The sequence below is a fragment of the Trichosurus vulpecula genome, chromosome 2 (assembly GCF_011100635.1).
Source record: "Trichosurus vulpecula isolate mTriVul1 chromosome 2, mTriVul1.pri, whole genome shotgun sequence".
Lineage (NCBI taxonomy): Eukaryota > Metazoa > Chordata > Mammalia > Diprotodontia > Phalangeridae > Trichosurus > Trichosurus vulpecula.
The window spans coordinates 23,348,476-23,370,035 of NC_050574.1; the positions used below are offsets into that span (position 1 = coordinate 23,348,476).

The following is a 21,560-nucleotide window of genomic DNA, read 5'->3' on the forward strand; positions in this document are numbered from 1 at the left end:
TTTTTTTTAAAACAAGCTCTTGCAAAGCTCTCCATGTCTGTATCCTAGCAGTCACCACCCAGTCGTCCTGATCAGCAGGGGGCCTGAAGAATTAGAGTAATTGTTACATGGATACACACTTCCACTTAAATACTTGTAACTTTCCTGTAGCCTAATTTTTTTATTTTCAAGGCCTGAGCCTTGGAAGATGCCACATAGGAAAATGAACGAAATTACATTTGGCCACTAGGGGGAGATGAGCCCTGGTGATCACTAAGCATTTGTCACCAGGTCACCTGGCTCCTTAACTAGTAGGAGACTTGACTGGAATTTCCCAAGGAGGTTCAAGAACTTGTTTGTTGGCACTAATGAATGCTTTTACCCAGGGTGCTTGTGATTCTCTCCCAGAGAATCATCGTGGTCTTTTGAACTTAATGTGTCAAGGGACGAAAAAGGTGGTGTTAATGTTCTGTATTTCTGAATTGATTATCAGTATCTGAAATAAATTGAGTATACCTGAACTAAGGATGTAGCCGTTCAGTGCTAATGTCCATATGTTGATAAAGGGGAAAGAAAAGATCTTCCTATTGGATATTTCAAACTGGATGTCAACTCACTTTGTCCCACTCCTATAACCAATCTGTTCCCAAAACCTGTTGATTCTTGTGTATACCTCCTGTATTCCCACCCTGGTGCAGGCACTTATCACCTCATGACTGGATTATTGCAGTAGTCTGGGGGGTGGGGTGGGGTTGGGGGGAGTGGTCTGCCAGAAATCTGCCCACACCAGTCTATCCTCCATCCCAGCATCGAACTGATTTTCCTAAAAGTACAGGTCAGGCCATGTCACACACATCCACTACCACCCCCCATTCAGTCAACCCCAGTGACTCCCGGTTGCCTCTGGGATCAAAAATAGAATCCTTGTTTGTCTTTTAAAGTCCTTCCTAATCTAACCCTTTCCTTCCTACCTTTCCAGTCTTCTTACACTTTCATGTGTTTTGCAGTCCAGTGGCTCTGACCTCTTTGATTTTTCTGGAATAAGAAACTCCATGTCCCAACTCTGGGCATTTTCACTGACTGTCCCCTGTGCCTGGAATGCTCTCTCTCCATCTCTATCCATCTCCTGGCTTTCTTCACCTTCCGATGAAACCCCACCTTCCTCAAGAATCCTTTCCCGGTCTACCTTCACGTTAGTGTCTTCCCTCTGTTGTTTATCTTGAATTTATCCTGTATGCATCCTGTCTCTACATAGTTGTTTGCACGTCATCTCCTCTATTAGATTGTGAGTTCCTTGAGAGCAAGGACTTTCTTGTGCCTTTGTATTTGTTTGCATTGTGCTTGTCACACAGTAGGCTCTCAATAAATGGTTGACTTTCATCTGTGTTTTACAAGATTTGTTCTAGCCATCCATTTTAGCGTTCTAGTTGCTACCTTAAAGGACATCAATGGATCCATCTGTTTCTTAAAAAGAAAAATGCATTTTCTGGATATGTTAAAGTCAAAAGCTTTCCTTAACTTGTGTGCTAGGACAAACGGGCTTCACCTTCCCATTAGACCTTAAGGAGTTCTGAGGACTGATCAGTTGGAGGGAAGGTGAAAAAGAGTTAAGGCAAGATGTATCTACTAAGTACTTACAATGTGCCTGGGCACAGGGGGTACAAATGCAAGCAACAAGAAAGACAGGCACTGCCCTCAAGGAGCTTACATTCCAACGAAGAAGACCGCACCAAAGGGAGCTGAAAAGATGAAAGGGGCATGAAAGATGGCTGGTCTGAGCTCCTTCCCAAACTGGCGGTCCTGGTAGGAAGGTGCTAATAGGAGAAAGAGGCCACAGGAATGAGGTGATGTTGCAGGGTGAGAAGGCAGTAGAGAAGGAGGCCATGGGAACTGAGGGAACTCCCAGGGTAAGAAGGCAGCTGTGCCATGGTGGCAAATTCTGTAGTGTCAGAAGCAGAGCTGGAAGAGGACATGAGTGAAAAATAAGGAAGTGGATGGAACAGAGTTTGAGATGCTTTAGATCTCGGTGATTGAAATAAACTTCTTGGAGTAATGTACCATGGCCATTTCTGTACCTGTCATCTCCCCAGCTACATTTGTACACTCCTGGTGAATAGAGACTTTCTGTGTGTTCCCCACATGGAAAAGCTTAGCACAGTCCTTTCTGATGGACAGAATTGATGGACAGACTGGAAAGGACAGGTCATCTGGGTTGTTTTTTTAGTTTTCTTTTTAGCAGACTATGCACTATCATACTGCAGTAAAAAAAAATGAAGTCTTAGATGGCCTTGAAAGAGGCAAAGTCCTTAGAGCAAGAGAGTGATAAGAGTTCCATCCTGCCCACTCTTGGATCATGCCTTCAGAGCTGTGTCTGGTGTTGTGGTCATCATGATTTGGGAAGGTCTTTTGTCAGCCAGAGTATTCAAAGAGTGGCTACCAGGAGGATGAAGGGTCTTGGAAAAAATGCCATGTGAGGGTTGGTGAGGGTGTTTTATACAGAGAAGAAGACTTAGGTGGGGATTGGAGGGAGACATGACAGCTGTCTGAGTATCTGAAAGAGCTGACATGTGGAAGAGGCACAGTAGACATCTGTTTGACTCCAGAGGATGGAATAAATAGAAGCAATGAGTGGAAATTGCAGAGGTAGATTTTGGCCCAAGGTTAGATGTTTCCTTACAATTTGACCCATCCAAGAATGGAATGGTCTGCTTTGGGAAGTGGTGACAGTGAAAAGTGAGGTGGGCTTGGGTCCTAGGAGCCTATGCTGAGAGCCGGAAGGTCAGTTAATAAACATGTTTGTCATTTGATAAATATTTATTGGGCACCAACTATATACCAGGCACCATGCTAAGTGCTGGGGATACCAAAAGAAGCCAAGGATAGCTCCAGCCCTCAAGGAGCTTACCGGCTAGTGAGAGAAACAAGCAAACACATGTACAGTCAAGATATGTACAGGATAAATGGGACATAATTAACAGGGGAGGCACTACAATTCAGAGGGCTTAGGGAAGACTTCCTGCAGAAGGAGGGATTTTAGTTAGGACTTAAAGGAAGCCAGTAGGTGGAGGTGAGGAGAAAAGACACGTCAGGTGTGTGGGGGCCAGCCGGAGAAAATGCCCAGAGCCAAGAGATGGAGTATCTTGTTTCTGGAATAGCCAAAAGGCCAGTGTCACTGGATTGAAAAGTATATGGTGGGAAGTAAGGTGTAAGAAGGCTGGAGAGATAGGAGAGAGCTAAATTTTGATGGTCTTTGAATGCGAGACAAAGGATTTTGTATTTGTTCCTGGAAGCAATGGGGAGCCACTGGAGTTTATTGACTAGGGGTTAACATGGTCAGACCCACAATTTCAGAAAATCATGTGAGTAGCTGAATGGAAGCTGGCAGAGAGTGAGGAGAGACTTGAGACAGATGAACCTACGTAGTGCAGGCATGATGAGGGCCTGCACCAAGATGGTGGCCACGTCAAAGGAGAGAAGGAGGAGTATAAGAGAGACATCACCAAGGTACAGCCCATAGACCTTGGCAACAGCTTGGATGTGCGGGTGGTGAGAGAGTGAAGAGTTGAGAATGATATCTAGGTGACAGGAAGGGTGGTGGTACCCACTACAGTAACAGGGAAGATTTTGGGGGAAAGATAATGAGTTCTGTTTTGGCCGTGTTGACTTTAAGGCATCTACAAGACATCCAGTTTGAGATGTCTCCTGGGCAGTTGGAGATACAAGACAGGAGGTCAACAGAAGTTAGGGCTGTTATCTACTCTTCAGTGCCAAAATTTGTTCTTACTCACAGGGAAGTGCACACTCTAAACTTTTCACGATTCAGGAAATCTGTCATTTTAAAAGCCTCCCCCGCCTCAAGGAAGTAGACTTGGTGATCATCATTGGTAACCCATTCCAGCTGGAAATGAAATGAGTACTCAATTCTTAAAGGAGGTGAATCAAGTCTGGGGGCCAAGAGAAGACCCTCAAGATCTAGGGTCCCATCTCACAACACACAGGATATAAAGAGAATGGCAGTGCATTGTAGTGGATAGGGAGGGCACTAGATTTGGAACCAGGAGGAGCTGGTTTCCTGTGTGATCCTGGGCAATCCACATGACTGCTCTGGGCCTCAGTTTCCTCCTTGGTAAAATGATGAGACTGAACTAGATGACCTCTGAGCTGTCCCTTATGGTCTTTCAAATACCCATCCAGATCTAAGTCTGGGGTCCTAAGAGTCCTCTATTGGCCTCAGTAATCAGGGAAGTGAGGGGCCTTGGAACGAACTAAGTTCTCTTCAGTCTGAATCGATTTTATGTTCTTTATGGTCCTGTCCAGCTCAAAGTCTGTGATCCTATTAGTTTTCTGTGAGCCTCAGTTTCCTCCAAAAAGTGAAAGGGCTGGACCAGATGACCTTTGAGGCCTCTCCCAGCTCTATGCCGTCATACCTCTTTGAAGCTCATGGATGGCTTTTATGTTAATTTTCTAACAGACCTCAAGGAAGCCCCATGAGTTACCCATGCCCTGTCCCTCTTGACAGCATGTATGCAGATTTCACCCTCAAAAGCTCTTTTTGTTTTTTTAAAAATCCTGACTCATTTGAAAACAGACAGAATCTGTGCCTACAACCCTCCCTTTTAAAGAGTTAAAGCTTTAGCTAATCCAGTCTTAATTCTCCCCATATGGTTGGGCCTGGCAGCAAAGGAAAGAGTTGGCTGACAATTCGAGCCTGAACAGTGGCTAAGATAAATATGGGGGCCATCTGTGCAGCTAGGGGAAAAAAAATTCATGTGAAGAACAGACAGACCCTGCTAAGTTAAACATATTTCTAAGACTTTGCTAGGAAAAAAAAGGAGGGGCTGAGAGTGGGTTGGTGTAGGGAGGAGGAGGCGGGGAGAGAGGTGCCAGAAAGGAGGCAAACTTGGTTGTCTCAAAGGGAAGGGGGTCCATTCCGAAAATTCTGGTGAACTGAATAATCAGATCTGGAAATGGGGAAGGGAGCTAGGGAGACAGTGATGTGCCCAGGCGTTCCCACGGCAACCCGCCCTGACGCTGCCGTGATGCTCAGAACGCTGTGGTCTGGGTTTTTATAAAGGGCTGGAAAAGCAGCTTCTGCGGGCTGCGAACATTTCTCCCAAGCAGGGGCCAAGGAGGTATCAGGCGGGTCCAGGAAGCTATCAACCTTGAAGGACTTCTTCCTAACTGAGGACAGTGGCTGGCTGGCAGAGGAGGGGCTTGGGGCTATCTCCTGAAACTGTAGAGAAAAGGAGTTTTCATAGCCTCGGTTTCTGGGTGCCTGGCATGTTGTAGGGGCTTGGCCAATGTTTGTCAGATTGAATTGAACGACAGAGCCAGCCAGCAGTGCGGAAAGTGAGCTTCACGGCATCGGTGCCTGGAAATGGACATGCCCAAAACAGTGTCTGCAAGAACCATACGTTAAAATATACAGCACCCAAGGGGGTCCTAAGAAGAAACAACCTAGCAGGAGCTGAAAGCTTCATATCCTTTTGGCACAAAGACAGACCAGCTGAAGAAAGCAAGACCAGGGCTGAATCTGAGAGGAGATATCCATCAGCATCCAGACTGCTCCCTGGCAAAGCCGGGCCAGACTGGTCCCAGGTGCCTGTGGTCAGACAAGTCTAGAATATTGGGGAACGGCGTTGTCCTGATGCCATCCTGACTGGAGGGCTTTTAACAGCAGGATCGGCTGGCTGGCTGGCACCCCCAACCTAGGGGTTTCTCTGGCTAGTGAGCTTTCTCTCCAAACCCCATACAAGAGCATGAGTTCAGTTCTGACAAAATATGGGTCTCCACCACGCAGCTGGCTCAGCCTACGCTTGGGAACCAGTGAGTATATTTTTACCTTATTACTCTCCCCCACCACCCCATCCATCCCTAAAATAGGTAGGGCTTGGCAGAAAGAGGGGTTTTGCAGATCGCGACTGAGTCTGGGATTTCTGGATCAGCTAACGAAGAGCCTTTAATTTGATAGGCTGGAAGCACTTCTCCGCAGTAGAATATTCTGTAGGGTGATGTGTTAAGAGCACAAAGGTTGACAGCCTCCCCGAGGAGCGAGGGTGGTCCAGTCAGGAGAGACTTCAAGAGCAGGGGTAATGCCTGGTTCTGGGAAGGAGGACACAGGTAGAGGACAGTTACTTTCTGGGCCAGTGGTGAGATGCCTCTTGGGAAAAGCTCGCAGATGTCTCCAGGGTTGGTGGCAGCAGTGGCTTCTCCAGGATGATTTTGGTGCATCAGAATGTCACAGTGACAGCCTGTCCTTGGGAGAACATTCTAGCTGCAAGCTGACTCAGAACTGCTTCTGGACATTCGAGCAGGGATGCCGAGACTGATTCCTACATCCTTGTTAGCTCCAAGTGTGTGTGTGTGTGTGTGTGTGTGTGTGTGTGTGTGTGTGTGTGTGCATGTGTGTTTGTGGGTGGGTGTCGGGGGAATGTGAAATATTATGGAAGACATTAAAAAAAGCCAAGAATAAATAAATGTTTTGCTGATGCCTTTGTTACTTTTAGATTGCTTTCATTTTCAGGGACCCCCTTTACCCAGAGGTTAGGCATTAAGCAAAAAAAAAAAAAATCACCACGCATTGGCCAGATCGCCATCATGGAATTCTCAAAAGATGGCCAGAATTCATTTTAATTCACTTTTTAAAATAAAAATATGCCTTGTAGCACTTTATGGGGAGGAGAGGGAAGAAGGGGATTAGGCTACTAAATCAGTGACCCACATGAAAATTCCAGAGGTTGGTCTGCCCTGGGGCACTTCCTTACATACACACACACACACACACACACTCTTAAGATCTCGTGTGAGGAGACAGTCTGAGTATGGAGCAATATTTGACACCCCCAAATGTCTTCAGATCAGAACCCTCCTGGGAACACGCCTTTCATCTACTTGGGGCTGGCCTGAGGCTAGTATGGCCAAGTGGGTAAGTTTGTCTGAGCTCCCTGTAGCCTCCATCCCCTCTCTCCTGCTTGATGCTTGCCACTCCCACTCTCATGTACAGCCACTTAGTGTGTACCTACTGTCCCCGAATTCATTAAGTCTTTACCACCATCCCTTACTCAGGTCTCTCTTCTTTGGGCAGTATGCTAGACTTTCCCAAACCTTTTCCTCCCATCTCCTTTCCGTTCCATTTCTTCTTTTCTGAGTCCCATCCAGGCCCCAAATCTAGTCAAGGGAAGGGGAAGGGAATAAACATTCATATAACACCTACTATGTGCCAGGCACTGGGCTTAGTGCTTTCTCCCTTCGAAGTAGAGGTGCTGTTATGATCCCCTTTTTACAGATGAGGAAACTGAGGCAAAGGGGTTAAATGACTTGTCCAGGGTCACACAGATAAGAGCCAGCTACCCTCCAAATAAGAAAAAGACTGATGATGGTGATATGGATATGTTCTGTCTGAGTCATGTGTAATCCCCTCTCTGCCAGGTAACGTAATTGCTTCTCACTGGAGGCTTCTCAAGTAACGTAGTAGAGTCAATAGCTCCCTTCTTTGACTATGCACAAGGCCAACCCTATGATGGGCTTTTCAAACTCTCACAATCTGGGTCTTGATGCCATCACATGAGATTATTCTTTCTCTTAAGATGCCTGACCAGGAGCCTGTCTTGTCTCCAGGGTCAGAAGCTTCCTAAGATAGCCTAAACCGGTATGGCTCCATCCCCCTGTCCCCTACCTCATTGACACAGCCTCTCCTTGGGATCTCCAAGTCTGACTTGGACTTTCTTTGACCTGACTTTAAAAAAAGAAAACTTCCCTAAATGTTCAACCGAAACCCCTGATGAGAGGAACGAGGAGGAAGCAGAAGGCCTTCCTGGATGGAACCTTCCCAGTTGCTAGTGCTGTTGATGCTGGTCAGATGGTTAGGGTTTTTTCCCTTGTGTCATGTAGTTTTGCTGCTGTGGTGGTGGTGGAGGGGGGGTGTGGTGGGGGATTGGTGGTATGGAGCCATGGCACTGTTGCCTAGGAAAGATATTGACACTGAGAAGCTTGTGGGACCTGATAATGGCTCCTGATTCCTTGTGTCTAGCACCTGAAGGACCATGGTCCAAGGCCCTTTGGTTCACAGTCTCACTGGTTCATTGATTTCGAGCTGGAAGGGACCTTCGAGGTCATCTACTAGAGACTGCTTTGCCTACCTTTAGAGTTATAAGATTTTATTGCTAAAAAGGACCTTGAGATTATCTCATCTTAACTGGATTCGTGGATTTTTTTTAAAGAAAAAAAAAACGACTTTGACAAATGTCAACAGAATTAGTTTCCTTTATAACCCCATCATTTTATTTAATTTACTTAAAAACTTGATTCAGAGAAGAGGTCTTTGGCATAAAGGTTAAGAACTCCTGTCTTCTAGGCCAACCCTTTCATTTTACAGATGAGCAAACGGAGGCAAACAGGGTTAAGTGACTTGCCCAGAGACACACAGCTAGCAAATGTCTGAGGCTGGATTTGAACTCAGGTCTTCCTGACTCTAGATCTAGTGCTACCTCAGCTAGCTGCTGCCTATCTGCCTCAGTGATCCCAACGATCCATCCAAAGGGCCTGCTTGTAGGCTCAAGTGAAGGAATTGGACTGGAGGACCTCTGAGGTCCATTTTATGAATCTAAAGCATGGAAGCCGAGCCGGGAAATAAACACAGAATGCCTGAGTGTCTGGTCACTGCCACTGCCCCTGAAGTCAGACAGTCTGGCCAAGTGTTTCCCACTAAGCCTGACCTGTGTCCTATCCCCGAATTATTGATCATGAAGCCTGGCAGTAGAAAAAAATTTGGCATGTATGAGCAATCTGTTCATATTTATTAGTTACATAATTTACTGCTATACTAATAACTGTATAGATTATAAAACACCTAAAGTAGAAATAAAAGGGACCAGATGAGGATGAAGTGATATTTGTTCCTAGAGTTAATTGAGAGCCGCTAGGGTGGCTGGCATGACATGGTCAGGCAGTTGAGTGGATAATGGAGTGGAGTTGGGGAGACTTCACTCAAGGAGACCAGTTAGGAGGTAGGGGAGAGGTAATGTTGAGTGAGTAGAGAGAGGGGTCAGATGTGAGAGATGTTTGGAAGGGAAAAATGGCAAGACTTGGCAACTGAATGCACATGTGGGATGATGGAGAGTGAGGCTTGGAAAAGGACAATGAGATTATGAGCCTGGTAGGCTGGAAAGATGGCAGTGCCCTGGATGGAAACTGGGAAGTTAGAAAGATCATGTGATGAGAACTACGATGCAGGAGACTTGCCCAAAATGAAAGAGAGGGTCTACTCTTATTCACTGGGATCAAAGGGCCTGATCACTGAGGGGTGTCTGCTGAACCCACAGGGTGATTTGGGTGGAGCAGGGTGTGGTTGTCTTGGGGGATGGGGACAAACATTTTTCCAGTGTCACCTGTTACAGCTACTGCTGGTGGGTACCTGGGACATAATGGTTAGGTTACGCCTGTTCTAAGAGGACCATGCCTGGCTCAGAATGAGGCTGGGAGTTTGGTCAGTCAAGAGAGGCAGTGGAATGAGGGAGTGAGATATTACCCATCTCCCTACTCTCTGACTAGCCCATTATATAACACTCAGCATTCTGATGTGGCCCAATTTGGAGACCACTAATTTAGTCCCCCATCCCACCCCCTACAATCTGACACCTGCCTCTGAGGAGCAGACTAAGGTGGCTCTGCCCTTGGGGCAGCTAGGTGGCACAGTGGGTAGAACACCGGCCCTGGAGTCAGGAGGACCTGAGTTCAAATTTGACCTCAGACATTTGACCCACTTACTAGCTGTGTGACCTTGGGCAAGTCACTTAACCCCAATTGCCCTGCCTTCCCCCCTCCAAAAAAAAGCATCCATAAAAAAATGTATTTTAAAGTGGCTCTGCCCGAGGGAAGAGACCCTGGTTTTATCCCCAATTGGCAGGTGACTTACTGAGCCAAGACTTATCAAGTCTGATATGTGCTAATTGTCCTTGAGTCTCCTAAGTGGTTTCTAGGAGTTGAGCTTCAGGACGATTGGGATCTGAGGTGACCTCGCTGTAGGAGCTGAGAGTGAGGCAGAGGAGGAATTGATAAACTTCTCATCTGGGGCAAGTGTCAGAGGAACTCAAGACCTCGGGGGAAGGAAACTCAAGAGAATTCACACACACACACACACACACACACACACACACACACACACACACGTGCATGCGCACACGCTCTGTGTCTCTCTCTGTCTCTCTCTGTCTCTCTGTCTCTGTCTCCCCTCTCTTTTCTCTTTCTCTACTCTTTCTCTGTCTCTCCTTTCTCTCTCTCTCTCTCTCTCTCTCTCTCTCTCTCTCTCTCTCTCTCTCTCTCTCTCTCTCTCTCTCTCTCTCTCTCTCTCTCGCTGTCTCTCTCTCTCTGTCTCTCTTCTTTCTCTCTCTCTCTATCTGTCTCTTTCCCCTCTCTGTCTCTGTCTCTCTTTTCTCTTTCTCTCTTCTTTCTCTCTCTCTCTTTCCTGTCTGCCTGTCTGTCTGTCTGTCTCTCCTCTCTCTGTCTCTGTCTGTCTCTCTCCCCTCTGTCTCTCTTCTCTTTCTTCCTTTCTCTCTCTCTCTCTCTCTCTCTCTCTCTCTCTCTCTCTCTCTCTCTCTCTCTCCTTCCCTCCCTCCCTCTCCCTCTAGTCCAATCCCCTAATTTTACATATGAGGAAACCGAGGATCAGAGACCTTAAGTGACAACTGGGTGGTTCAGTGGATAGAACGCTGGATCTCTAGTCAGGAAGACCAGAGTTCAAGTGTGGCCTCAGACACTGACTACCTGCAAGACCCTGGGCAAGTCACTTGATTTGCCTGCCTCAGTTTCCTGTAAAATGGTGATAAGAGTAGCTCCTATTTCCTAGGGCTGTTGTGAAGATCAAGTGAGATAATATTTGTAAAGTGCTTAGCAGAATGCCTGACACTCTTTCCTTCCTTCCCCTTAGTCACACAGCTAGCAAATATCAGAAGTAAGTTTTGAACCTGACTCCAATTTCAGCATTCTTTCCAGTCAGTAACCATTTGTGAAGCACCTACTATGTGCCAGGCACTGTGCTAGGTATACAAAGACAGACCAGCCCCAGCCCCTGAAGTCTATATAGCCCAAGCTGCCCCACAGTTATATGCAGTCCGACAAGCATTTTTCAAATGTCTCAGATGCGTGAGGCTCTGGGGGCTGCAAAGGTCAAACGGAAGCAGTCCCTGCCCTCAGTGAGCTCCCATTCTGCAGGGAGACAGCAATCTGTGCCCAGATAAGTAAAAACAAAACAGATACAAAGTGGTACCTTGGGAAGATCTGACTTTGAAGTCATAGGTTCATAGGTGTAGATTTTACAGGTGAGGAAGCCGAGGCCCAGATTGGTAAAGTCACGCAGTAGGATGAGCCTAAGGTGGATTTGAACCCTTCTTTTCTGAATCTAACCTCAGTACTTTTCTAGTCATTTGTCTACACTGGTCCCCGATGAGAGTTTCTAGGCTTCTTTGGGCATCACCTGGAGCTAGGCTTACTAGTTTGTGAGCACCTGGAGGGAGGGAGTGTGTCTCACTTCCCCATCTTCCTCAGTGACTTGACCCTGTGCCAGTCAGGGAGCACACCTGGGGTGAATCTGGGCCTTCAGATGCATACTCCAGGACAAGGGCGGTGCTGGGCCCCACCTAGAAAGAGTCAGGTCCATTAATCTGATAGAGTCCTCATTGAATAGCTCAGTGGGAATGGAGGGGGCCTTGGAATGTGGCTCAGCCCCCATGGCTGGCCTGTGGCAATCCTGGAGATGGGTTTCCGTGTCTTCCTGCTTCCCTCCTTCCTCAGCTCTGTGAAATACCTGGCACCATGAGGCTGCTGGAATAAACCGGGGTAGACGGCGTCTGCGTTCCTGCCTGTCTGACCATGGAGAAACCACCTCCTCCTTCCTCCATGGCTTGCCAGCCTCTGAGGAGCTCAGGGAATGCACAGGAGAGAAGGCCTGGCACGGGGGAAAAAGGGAGCCTGGGCTCCAGGCACAGGTCTGGGCCAGTGGCCTCCAAGGACTTCCCTGGGCACCATTGTCTTATTCTGGGAGATGAATCTCAGCCCCTTTGGCTGGAGAGGAAGAGCTAGAGCTGAGTCACCAAAGGAACCTGGAGATACAGGAGCTGGGGAGAAGCAAGGCGCTGTGAGGAAGGAGGCCATCTTCCCCAGCAGAGAAGCTGGTCAGTGCCCAACCTCTGTCCTAGTTCCTCTGCTCAGAGGTATGGGCCAACAATAATAATAGCTAATAATTATTTAGTGCTTTACTTCTCCTATTTCATAGGAGCCTCACAATAACCCTGGGAGACAGGTGCTATCATTTCCCCCGTTTACAGGTGGGGAAACTGAGGCAGCCAGTAATGATGTGACTTTCCCAGGGTCACACAACTAGTAAGTGTCTGAGGTTGAATTTGAACTCAGGTCTTTTTAACTCCAGGCCCAGCACTCTTTTCTGCCTGGTGGTTAAAAAAAAAAGGCAGAAGAGAGAGGAGCTGTCTGTGTGTCTTCCAGTGGGGCTTCCAGTGAGAGGGATCATCAGGAGCTTTGGGCGGGTCCTGATGTGTCTCTCTCAGGTGGGGCACTGAATGGTATACTGGACCTTGGCTCAGGAAGCTGTCGAGTCCAAATCAGGCCTCGTCCGTTTACTAACTGTGTGACCCCGGGAGAGTCACTTACCCTCAGTTTCCTCATCTCTGAAATGAGATAATAATGGTACCCACCTCCTAGGGCTGTTTTGAGGACAAAACTAGATATCCGTAAGGCTGCAAACCTCCAAGTGCTGTGCATGCATCAGCAATGATTGTTGTAGCTGTCATCCCCGTCCTGGAGTACGGCAGCAGTTCCAGTCCAGTAGAAGGCATGTGTCAGCAGCAATGGAGGATTTTTTTAAGAGCCATCTATGTACCAGAGGTTGTGCTAGGTACTCCAGACACAAAAGTGCGATAGACTCTCCACCAGAGGAGATAGCACACACATACATACATAGATTTATACATGTATTTGTAATATATACGTATAATACACAATATGCACATATTATATATGTATGTATAATGTAACGATAGGTGAGAAAATAGAATGCGCCATATAATACAACACACGTAATAGACAGCTGTGTATGTTATATAAAAACATATGTATGTATAATTTAATTCGCATATACTATGATAAAAATACAGTGCATATACAGTATAGCATGTAATGTATATATAATATACGTATGATAGTAATATAACACAATGATATAATCTACAATTTTATATTTTATTATGTTTATATAATATGCAATAGAATATATGCTATGTGTGTACGTGTGTACTTATACAAATGTGTGTATGTGTGTGTATATATATATATTATATATATATATATATATATATATATATATACACAAAGAGACAGAGAGAGAGGTGGGGGAGAGTTTTTTGAGAGGGGGGATGGATTGAATCTATGATTTCACCTTCTACTACAGTAGATCAACACCTTCTCTAAAACGTAAAGAGATTTAGAGCATCGTCAGGGGGTACTGAGGGGTTCAACGGCTTGCTCTGGGTCACCTAGACGTGATGTGTTGGGGGAGGAGTAGGAGCAGACTTGAACTCTGGTCTTTCTGGTGCTTTGGTGCTTACAAAATGCTTACTGACTGACTGACCAGTCTGTACTAACTCTCCTACGCAGGTCTGAAGGTATTCCCACACAGAGAAGAATGCAATGTAATTGGCAGGGGAGCCTCTAGCCACTGAGAAGCTGAGGAGACTTCCTTTAGAAGGGGGTGTTTGAGCAGAGCTTTGACACAAACCAGGGACGTTAAGAGGCCGATGTGAGGAGGGAAGGCACTCCAGGTGCAGGGGTCAGCCAAGGTAAAGACTCAGAGACAAGAGAGTAGATGCCAGGGATGGGAACAGCATGATGACCAGTTTGGCCAGGGTGCTGAGGGAATGGAGGGGAGTGATGTATAAAAAGACTGGGCAGATCAGCTGGAGCTAGGTTGTAAAGGACTTTTAGCACCAAACAAAAGTTAGTTTGTATTTGGTCCTAGAAATAACAGGGAGCCATAGTAGTCTATTAAGCAGGGGAGTGATATGGTCAGCTGTGTATTTTGGGAGAAATGCCTTCTTATCCAATGAGGGTGAAGACTGCAAATAAGGAACTTCATAGATGAAGCCTCAATGCAAACATCTTCGATTTTTGGACTAGACCAATTTCATAGGCAGAAGGTATTTCCCCTTTGGGAAAATTCTGCTGTCCATGAAGATTAGAGCTTGGCCTCCAGCTGGTCTTTGGGGGTGGCCTGGAGCCCTTAAAGGGAAGTGACCTGCCCAGAGCCAGCTCTCTATTCCCTGTCTTAACAATTTATGAAGCACCTACTGTGTACAAGGTGCCAGTACACTCGGAAAATGGAGAGAATAAAGGAGGCAAGCATTTGTTAAGTACCTACTAGGTGCCAGGCACTGTGCTAAATGCTGGGAAAACAAATACAAGCAAAAAGAAAGACAGTCCCTGCCTTCAAGAAGCTTACATTTTAATGGGAAAAACAATACACAAAAGAGGTGGGTGTGGAAGTGAATTTAGGCTCCTGATTTTGAAGGCTCACAGGGAACGAAGAGCAAATAAAATCCTAGTAGTTTGGTTGAGGCAGGAGGGAATCAGGGGAGGCTTCATGGAGGAGGTGTTTCCTTGACTGAGTTTGAAAGAAGAAGATTCTGGAAGGATGGCTTGGCATTCAAGATCTGCCCTGTACTGGCAGATCCTTCATGCTGGGCCTCTGTCTGCCAATCTGATCCCTGGGCCAGGGGCATCAGCCCAGCTGGGGGTAGGTGAGGGGGATCTGCCGCAGTCTGGAGCAGGAAACTCACCATCTGGTTTGAAGGTTACATAGGATTTTAAGTGATATTTCATTCACTTCAACAAGCACGTATTAGGTGCCTACTCTGTGCCAGGTACTGTATTAGTCTCTGGGGAGATAAAGAAAGTCAAGGAACTATCCCTGCATTTCTAGCTAGGTTGCCAAGTGGTTAGTGTCAGACACTTACTAGTTGTGTGACCCTGGGCAAGTCACTTAATTTCTGTCTGCCTCAGTTTCTTCAACAGTAAAAGATCATAAGAGCACCTACCTCCCAGGATTATTGTAAGCATCAACCAAGTTAATATTTGTAAAGTGCTTAGCGCAGCGCCTGGCACGTAGTAAGTATTTAATAAATGTGTTTCCTTCCCGTTCCTTAAGGTGCTTACATCCTAGGGGATGGGGAGGGGAAGACCAATAGATATATATATAAGATAATTAAAACCTACCAAATGGGTGATCAGGAAAGGCCTAGACTAGGGGATACCTGTTGAGCTAAGCCTTAAAGGGAGCAAGGATTCCAAAAATTGGAGATGAGGAGGAAAAGCTTCTCATATGTGAGGGACAGCCTATGCAAAGGGGTGGAGGGGAGAAAAGGAAATGGGTGTATGTATTTACGCATGTATATAAGTGCATTTACACATACACATGCCTATAAAACAAAAATGATGTATTCAGTTTGCATGTATCTATAAAATATAGTGGAATTGTGGGGTTTTTTTTTAAATAAGAAGGTTAAAAGAAGTGCCAAACCCAATCTATTCTCTTTTTAACTCCGAAGGACTAATTCTGCCTACATGGCAGAATCGCCCCCTTCCTCTCCAGCTGCTGTGGTGACCACATGCAAGCAAGCACAACTGTTTAGAGGGAAGCTGGCCCTGGGCTTGGGGTGAGGGGGAGGCTGGAGGGAGCCACAGCTGGAGAGGCCCTTCTGGCCCCAACCACCAAGCCTGTGGTTTGCTGGAAAGGGGCTGAGGTCGGCAGCATCCACCTAGGCTCTATTTTGTCAGCTGCCCTTTCGTCACTCCAGCCTCAGCTGAAATCTTCCTTCTCTGGATCCCGTATACGTGTGGCCTCTCTGTTTTTGTTCATTCAATAAGTGTTCATTAAGCACCTACTATGTGCCAGGCACTGTGCTAGAGTCTGAGGACAGAAACAAATGAGAAAAGAAATAGTCTCTGCTTTCAAGTTTACATTCTAAGGAGGAGAGGCAACATGTCTAACAGAAAAATCAATACAAAATATATATAAAAAAGTCAATGAAAATCATTTCAGTGAGGACTAGAAGGCACTCATAACTAGGGAGGCTGCCGAATACTGCCTTCAACTCCCACATGATGTTTACCATTTGGGGCAAGCCATTTTACTGCCCTGGGCCTCAGTTTGTGACCTGCCTCAGCCAGATAATGGTGAGGTTCTCTCTTAGTTCTAGGTATGAACTGGAACCCTCTCCACATAGGCTACTGAAGGTAAGCTGAGCTGAATTTCCAAGACCCTCCTCTGTGTTCATCCCTGGGAGTTCAGGCTCTCCTGTGTTAGGATACCTCTGCTCTCAGCATCTATGGGAGTCCCAGTCCTTGGGAAGGAGGGAAAGAGGACACGGCTTGGTTCTCTGGACCACAGGATGACAGCCTCCCAGAGGCTCCTTTGTCCAGATGAATTTCAGCACTTGTAGGTAGATCAGTTGAGTTAAAGGGTACCTTCCTGAAGTGCAGGAGGTAGCTAGAGCCTTGAAGATGAACCAAAAAGGAAATTAGGAACTGGCAGAGACTAGTGGAGCTGGGACAGCACGGGGGTCATGGGTGGAGTCGTGGGTGGGATCTTGTCGTCCAGCCCAACCACCTTTTGGATAAACCAAGAACAGACCAGAAGGATGAAACTATTCCAGGCACGTATTTAGGAGGGGAATCAGCAGACATGTTGATGAATGACCAGGTTGGATCCCATTCAGGTGGCCGGGTCCCATTTTTCCACAGCCTCCTTCCTAATCTCGGGACTTACAGACAGCTCTGGGGCAAGATGGCTGGCCTCCAAGTAGATATGTCTGGAGTTTAGCATTTTGAAAATCTGGTGGGGAAGGAAAAAAAAATAACCCTCACACTCACAACCCTGCCACCCAAAAGGGACCTTTAGTTGAGATTCGGCTTGCCCAGAAAGGTACCTGCAAGTGTTGGGGGGAGCTGATGCAAATGGGGTTCATCGGTTTGTTAATCTTTAGCCTATAAACTGGATAGGAAGGAGGGGAAACAGGATGAGGGGACCAGAAACCATGGGGTTCAGTCAAAGCAACAGAGAATGCTCAATCTGGAAAAGGGGAGACTTAGAGGAATCATACATCTGGATCTGCAAGGGATCAGAGAGGTCATCCGGCCTCATCCCCTCAATTTACAGATGGTCCCACAGAGGTGATGTGACTCATTAACAGCTGCCTTCCAGTACGTGAAAGAGATTGGACTTGCTCTCTTCAAGCACAGATGGCAGAATAAGGAGCAACCCAGAAGTCAGAGAAGTCTAAATAAGGAATTTTCTAACAACTAGTGAAGTTAAGACAACAAGCAATTATTAGGACCTACTATGCTCCAGGCACTGCGATGAGTGCTGAGGTTACAAAGAAAGGCAGAAAATAATGCCTGCCTTTAAGGAGCTTACAATCTAATAGGGGAGACCACATCTATATATGATAAAGTCAGATCAAATCAATAAGCATTTAGTAAGCACCTGCTATGTGCCAGATACAATGCTGAGCACTAGGGATACAAAGGCAAGTAAAAAATAGTCCCTGTCCTCAAGGAGCTCACAATCTAATTTTAAGTAATTAGGTACATACTATACATGTATATATATGTATGTATATGTGTGTAAATATGTAAAAATAAGTATATATACACACACAGGAGAGAGAGAGAGAATGAGACCAGCAGACAGCTAGAGAATGGGTGAGAGAGAAAGAGAGACAATGAGACTCTGTGTGTGTATGTGTGTGGCGGGGGGCGGGGGAGGGAGGGAAGATGAGACTAACAGACAGAGAGTGGGTGAGAGAGAGAAGGACAAAGAGAAAGATAGATAATGAGACTGAGAGAGAGAGAGGGAAGGAGAGAAGGACAGAGAGAGAGAGAGAGAGAGACTAACAGATAGCAAGAGAGAGTGTTAACTGGATGGTTGGGTCAATTTCCAGGATCTACCAATAGTATATTAATGTGCCAGTCTTTTTCCAACCCTGCCAACATTGACCCATCTTTTGTTATGTTTGCCAATTCGCTGGGTGTGAGGTTACCCCAAGAGTCCAGGGAATAGCAGTGCCCACTAGACCACGTACCCTGCTCACAGCCCAACCTCCTCAGCCTTCTTCCAGGGAGACAACCCAGGGAAAAAAAAAAGATCTCAACACCAAAGTCCTTGGCACCATCAAATGGTTTCACATCAGAAATAGAACATGCTGAGTGCTTAATAACTGCACGTTCATTCAACTTTTCATTTGATTTGAGGTCATCTCAGAGGGGAGATCTCCACCAGCTGAGGGTGGGCTGTGGCACGGACCAGAAGGTCTCCTGCAGGTGAGCTTGAGCTGAGTCTTGAAGAACATCGAGGAAGCCAGGACCGGAGGAAGGAGGGCATTCCAGGCAAGGGGCACAGCCAGGGCAAAAGTATGGAGTCTGGAGAGGGAATTGTGTGTGAGCCGGCCAGTGCGGCTGGGTCATTGAGTGTGTGGAGGAAGGGGCCAAGTTTTGAAAGGCTTTTAAGTTCTTTTCACAGAGAACGTTGTGTTCGATTACTGATTATCTAGTTTACCTCCCACTGGTGTCCAGTTGCGTACTGGATTGGCAGTTCCAATCCTTGATAGCTATGTAACCCTGGGCAAGTCACAAAAACTCAGCCTCAGTTTCTTCCTTGGTAAAACAGAGGTAGTAATAACACCTATCTTCCAGGTTGTAGTGAAAAACAAACGAGATAATAGATGTAAATTGCCCTACAAAGCTTTCTGTAGAAATGCTAGCTAACTATTAAACTGAGGCTGAGACATTACAAACTTTCCTAAGGTTACCCAGCTAGGGAATGACAGAGCCAGAGACAGAACACGCATCCTTAGATTCGTTCTGTTTCTTTGTACCTGGGTCAATGTTTAGAACGTTTACTTGGTGCTGGGTCCCCATCAGGGAGGAAAAGGAGATACTGAGGGCACCAGAAACAAGAGTCTGGACCCTCTCGGCTATTATGTAAGTCAGGGCTCATGTTTTTGGCTCGAGGGACTTTATTCATACCAGAGGGGGATTGTTGTCTGGGCTGAACCTGGGAGCTCTTAGGAAGCTAGGGAGGCCCAGCCTGCTTCTGCAGGGAGGCTTGTCACGCAAGGCCCTGGCAGCTGCCAGGGCCCTACTGGAAACAGACAGCTCCTGCCAACGCCTGCCTGCCCCCCTCCCCAACCCTAGCCACAGCTGGCTGTCTGCTGTGGGCCCTGGGGGGTCGGCTAGCAAGGGGGAGGGCCAGTCAGAGTGGTACCAGATGACTTCTCACAGGAGGCTGGAGTTCTGCGGGGCTAGAATGAGAGTCACCTGCTCTGGGTGGGGGGGTCCCCTGAGGGGACCACAGGGGAAGCCATTCCTGGGGGGTGGGAGTGGGGAGCCAGCCAGCATTCAGTCCAATGGACTGGAGAGACCAGGGAATCCAGGCTTCCCTTAGGAGGAGGGTATGGCTTCATCGAGTGGGCACCTGTCCTCCGTACTCCAAGATGCCCCCCTTCTGCAGGAGGCCTTTCCTGGCTCATTCCCCTCCCCCCTCCCACCCTGGTGCAATTTTTAACTCTGAGACTTACTGGTTGTATGACTCTGAGCCTCCTTTCTTCATCTGCAGAATGCAAATGGTGAGCCTTGCCCCACTGAACTCCAGTTAACTCAAAGTCCATAACAGCCAGGCGGTGGGCAGTGGATAGAACTTGGAGTGAGGAAGACTTGGGTTCAAATCCAGCCTCTGATGTTACGTGACTCCGAGGAAAATATTGTTCAGTCTCAGTTTCCCCACATGCAAAATTGGAGACAGTGGTGCCTGCCCTACGTACTTCACTTTCCCCTTCCATAAAATGGGATTAACAGTACTGACAGCTCACCTCACCCTGCTGTTCTGAGGAAAGGGCTTCGTTAACGCTGTTGTAGCTGTGTGGGGAAGGAGAGGGAGGTGGAAGGCTAAGGATGGTGCTGGGGAGAGGGAAAAGGCTTCTTTTCAGCCTCTGTCCAACTGAGATTGTACCTCCCCTCTCTGGATTGTCTGCCTAGCCTGGGACTCCATCTCACAGGGTTCCCTTACATAAATATGAGCTTTCTGTGATTAACCAGTGGGTCAGTTGGGGGAGGGGAAAAAGGGGATGCTAGGTTGGGGGAGGGGAAATCAGGTAGGATGCCCTCTCCAGGGCCATCCAGGGCCCTTCTCATCCTTCCTAGCCTTTACACAGAGCCTCTTGGGCTAGCCAGCTACTGGCTGCACCACCTCCTAACACACGGAGCTGGAGCCAGGGCGTGCCAGACATCTTGTGCTAAAATTGATGAAACCAGATCTTCATTTCTTTTGGGTACACTCTGTTCCTCGACAGTCCCTCTTTCTGCGCTGAGCAGGTGTCCTGTTTATACTCTTAAACAACCACCTTATGTCACATTTCCTCCCCGGCTGGGGCCTCCTCGGGCAGCAGCAGCAACCAGGGTTGGTGGATACTGCTTTAGATGTATATTCAGCAAGTCCTGAGTTCAAATTCTGCCTCTGACACTAAGCTGTGTGATCCTGGACAAATCACTTAATCTCTCTGGCTTGTAAAATAAAGGGGTTGGACTAGCTGAGGTCTAAGGTCTTTTCATCCCTAAATCTCTGATCTTATATATTTCTTCAACCCCTTAGGGAACCCCTGTCCTCCCAGTCTTTCCCTCCACCGCGATTCCTGGCCGTAGTCATGGGTTTATGGATTTACAGCTAGGAGAGACCTTAGAAGTCACAGACTCAGAGGAACCTTAGAGGTCATCTAGCTCATCATTTTATGGATGTAAAATGGTTAGCTCAGAGTCCCCAGACTGGGGAAGAAATCTTTTCCTGCTCTAACCACTGAGCACAAACTAGCCTCTCTGCTCTATCTAGTCTAGCTAGACATTGCATTTCTCCTCTTTGCCCTCTCCTCTGTAGCCAACAGTCAGGATGCAACAAAAGTCAGCTTATCTTTTATTTGGAGATAAAACCCATTATAAAGATAGAAATGGCAAACAAAGTTTTGAAAGAGCAGCAAGCTCCAAAAGGATAAGCAATGCTGATTTGCCAGGTGTCCATGTGGTAGTGGAAGGGGAGTGGAGAGGGAAACAGCAGAGAGTGGATAAATTCACCAGGTCCCAGAAATGCTCTAGGGCAAGAACATGCGGTCAAATGGCAAATTCTGTCCAACAAGATCAATCCCGAAGCAGATCAGCAAGCTGGACAAAACTTAAATGACTAATGATTCTGGTTGATTTTGTGATAGATCAGAGGTAGCAGAATGCTTTGCTTCTTCCCATCCTTGGCACGCTTCTGTACCCCCAGACCTCTTCCCTCAGAGCCCCGCCCCCCTTCCTGCATGGATCCTCCTCTTGACAATCTTCAGCCTCAGCTTTCATCTGAGAAAACTATACTTCCCCGTCAGCGCGCTCCCTCCCCCCTACCCCAAGGAGACTTTTCTTAAGCCATATCTTTCATTTGAGTAACATAGCAACTCTATGAGGTAGATGCTACAGATATTATCACCCTCTGT

General features: G+C 47.0%; 1 protein-coding gene across 1 annotated transcript in view; it reads left to right on the forward strand.

Moving 5' to 3' along the window:
• The first annotated feature begins 5,470 nt into the window (after window positions 1-5,470).
• Window positions 5,471-21,560, forward strand: part of PLEKHG5 (pleckstrin homology and RhoGEF domain containing G5) — a 113,321-nt gene continuing 97,231 nt past the window's right edge. The window contains exon 1 of the mRNA XM_036744333.1: window positions 5,471-5,805. Coding sequence (XP_036600228.1) covers window positions 5,739-5,805 — 67 coding nt within the window. The 5' untranslated portion in view covers window positions 5,471-5,738. The remainder of the gene's footprint in view (window positions 5,806-21,560) is intronic.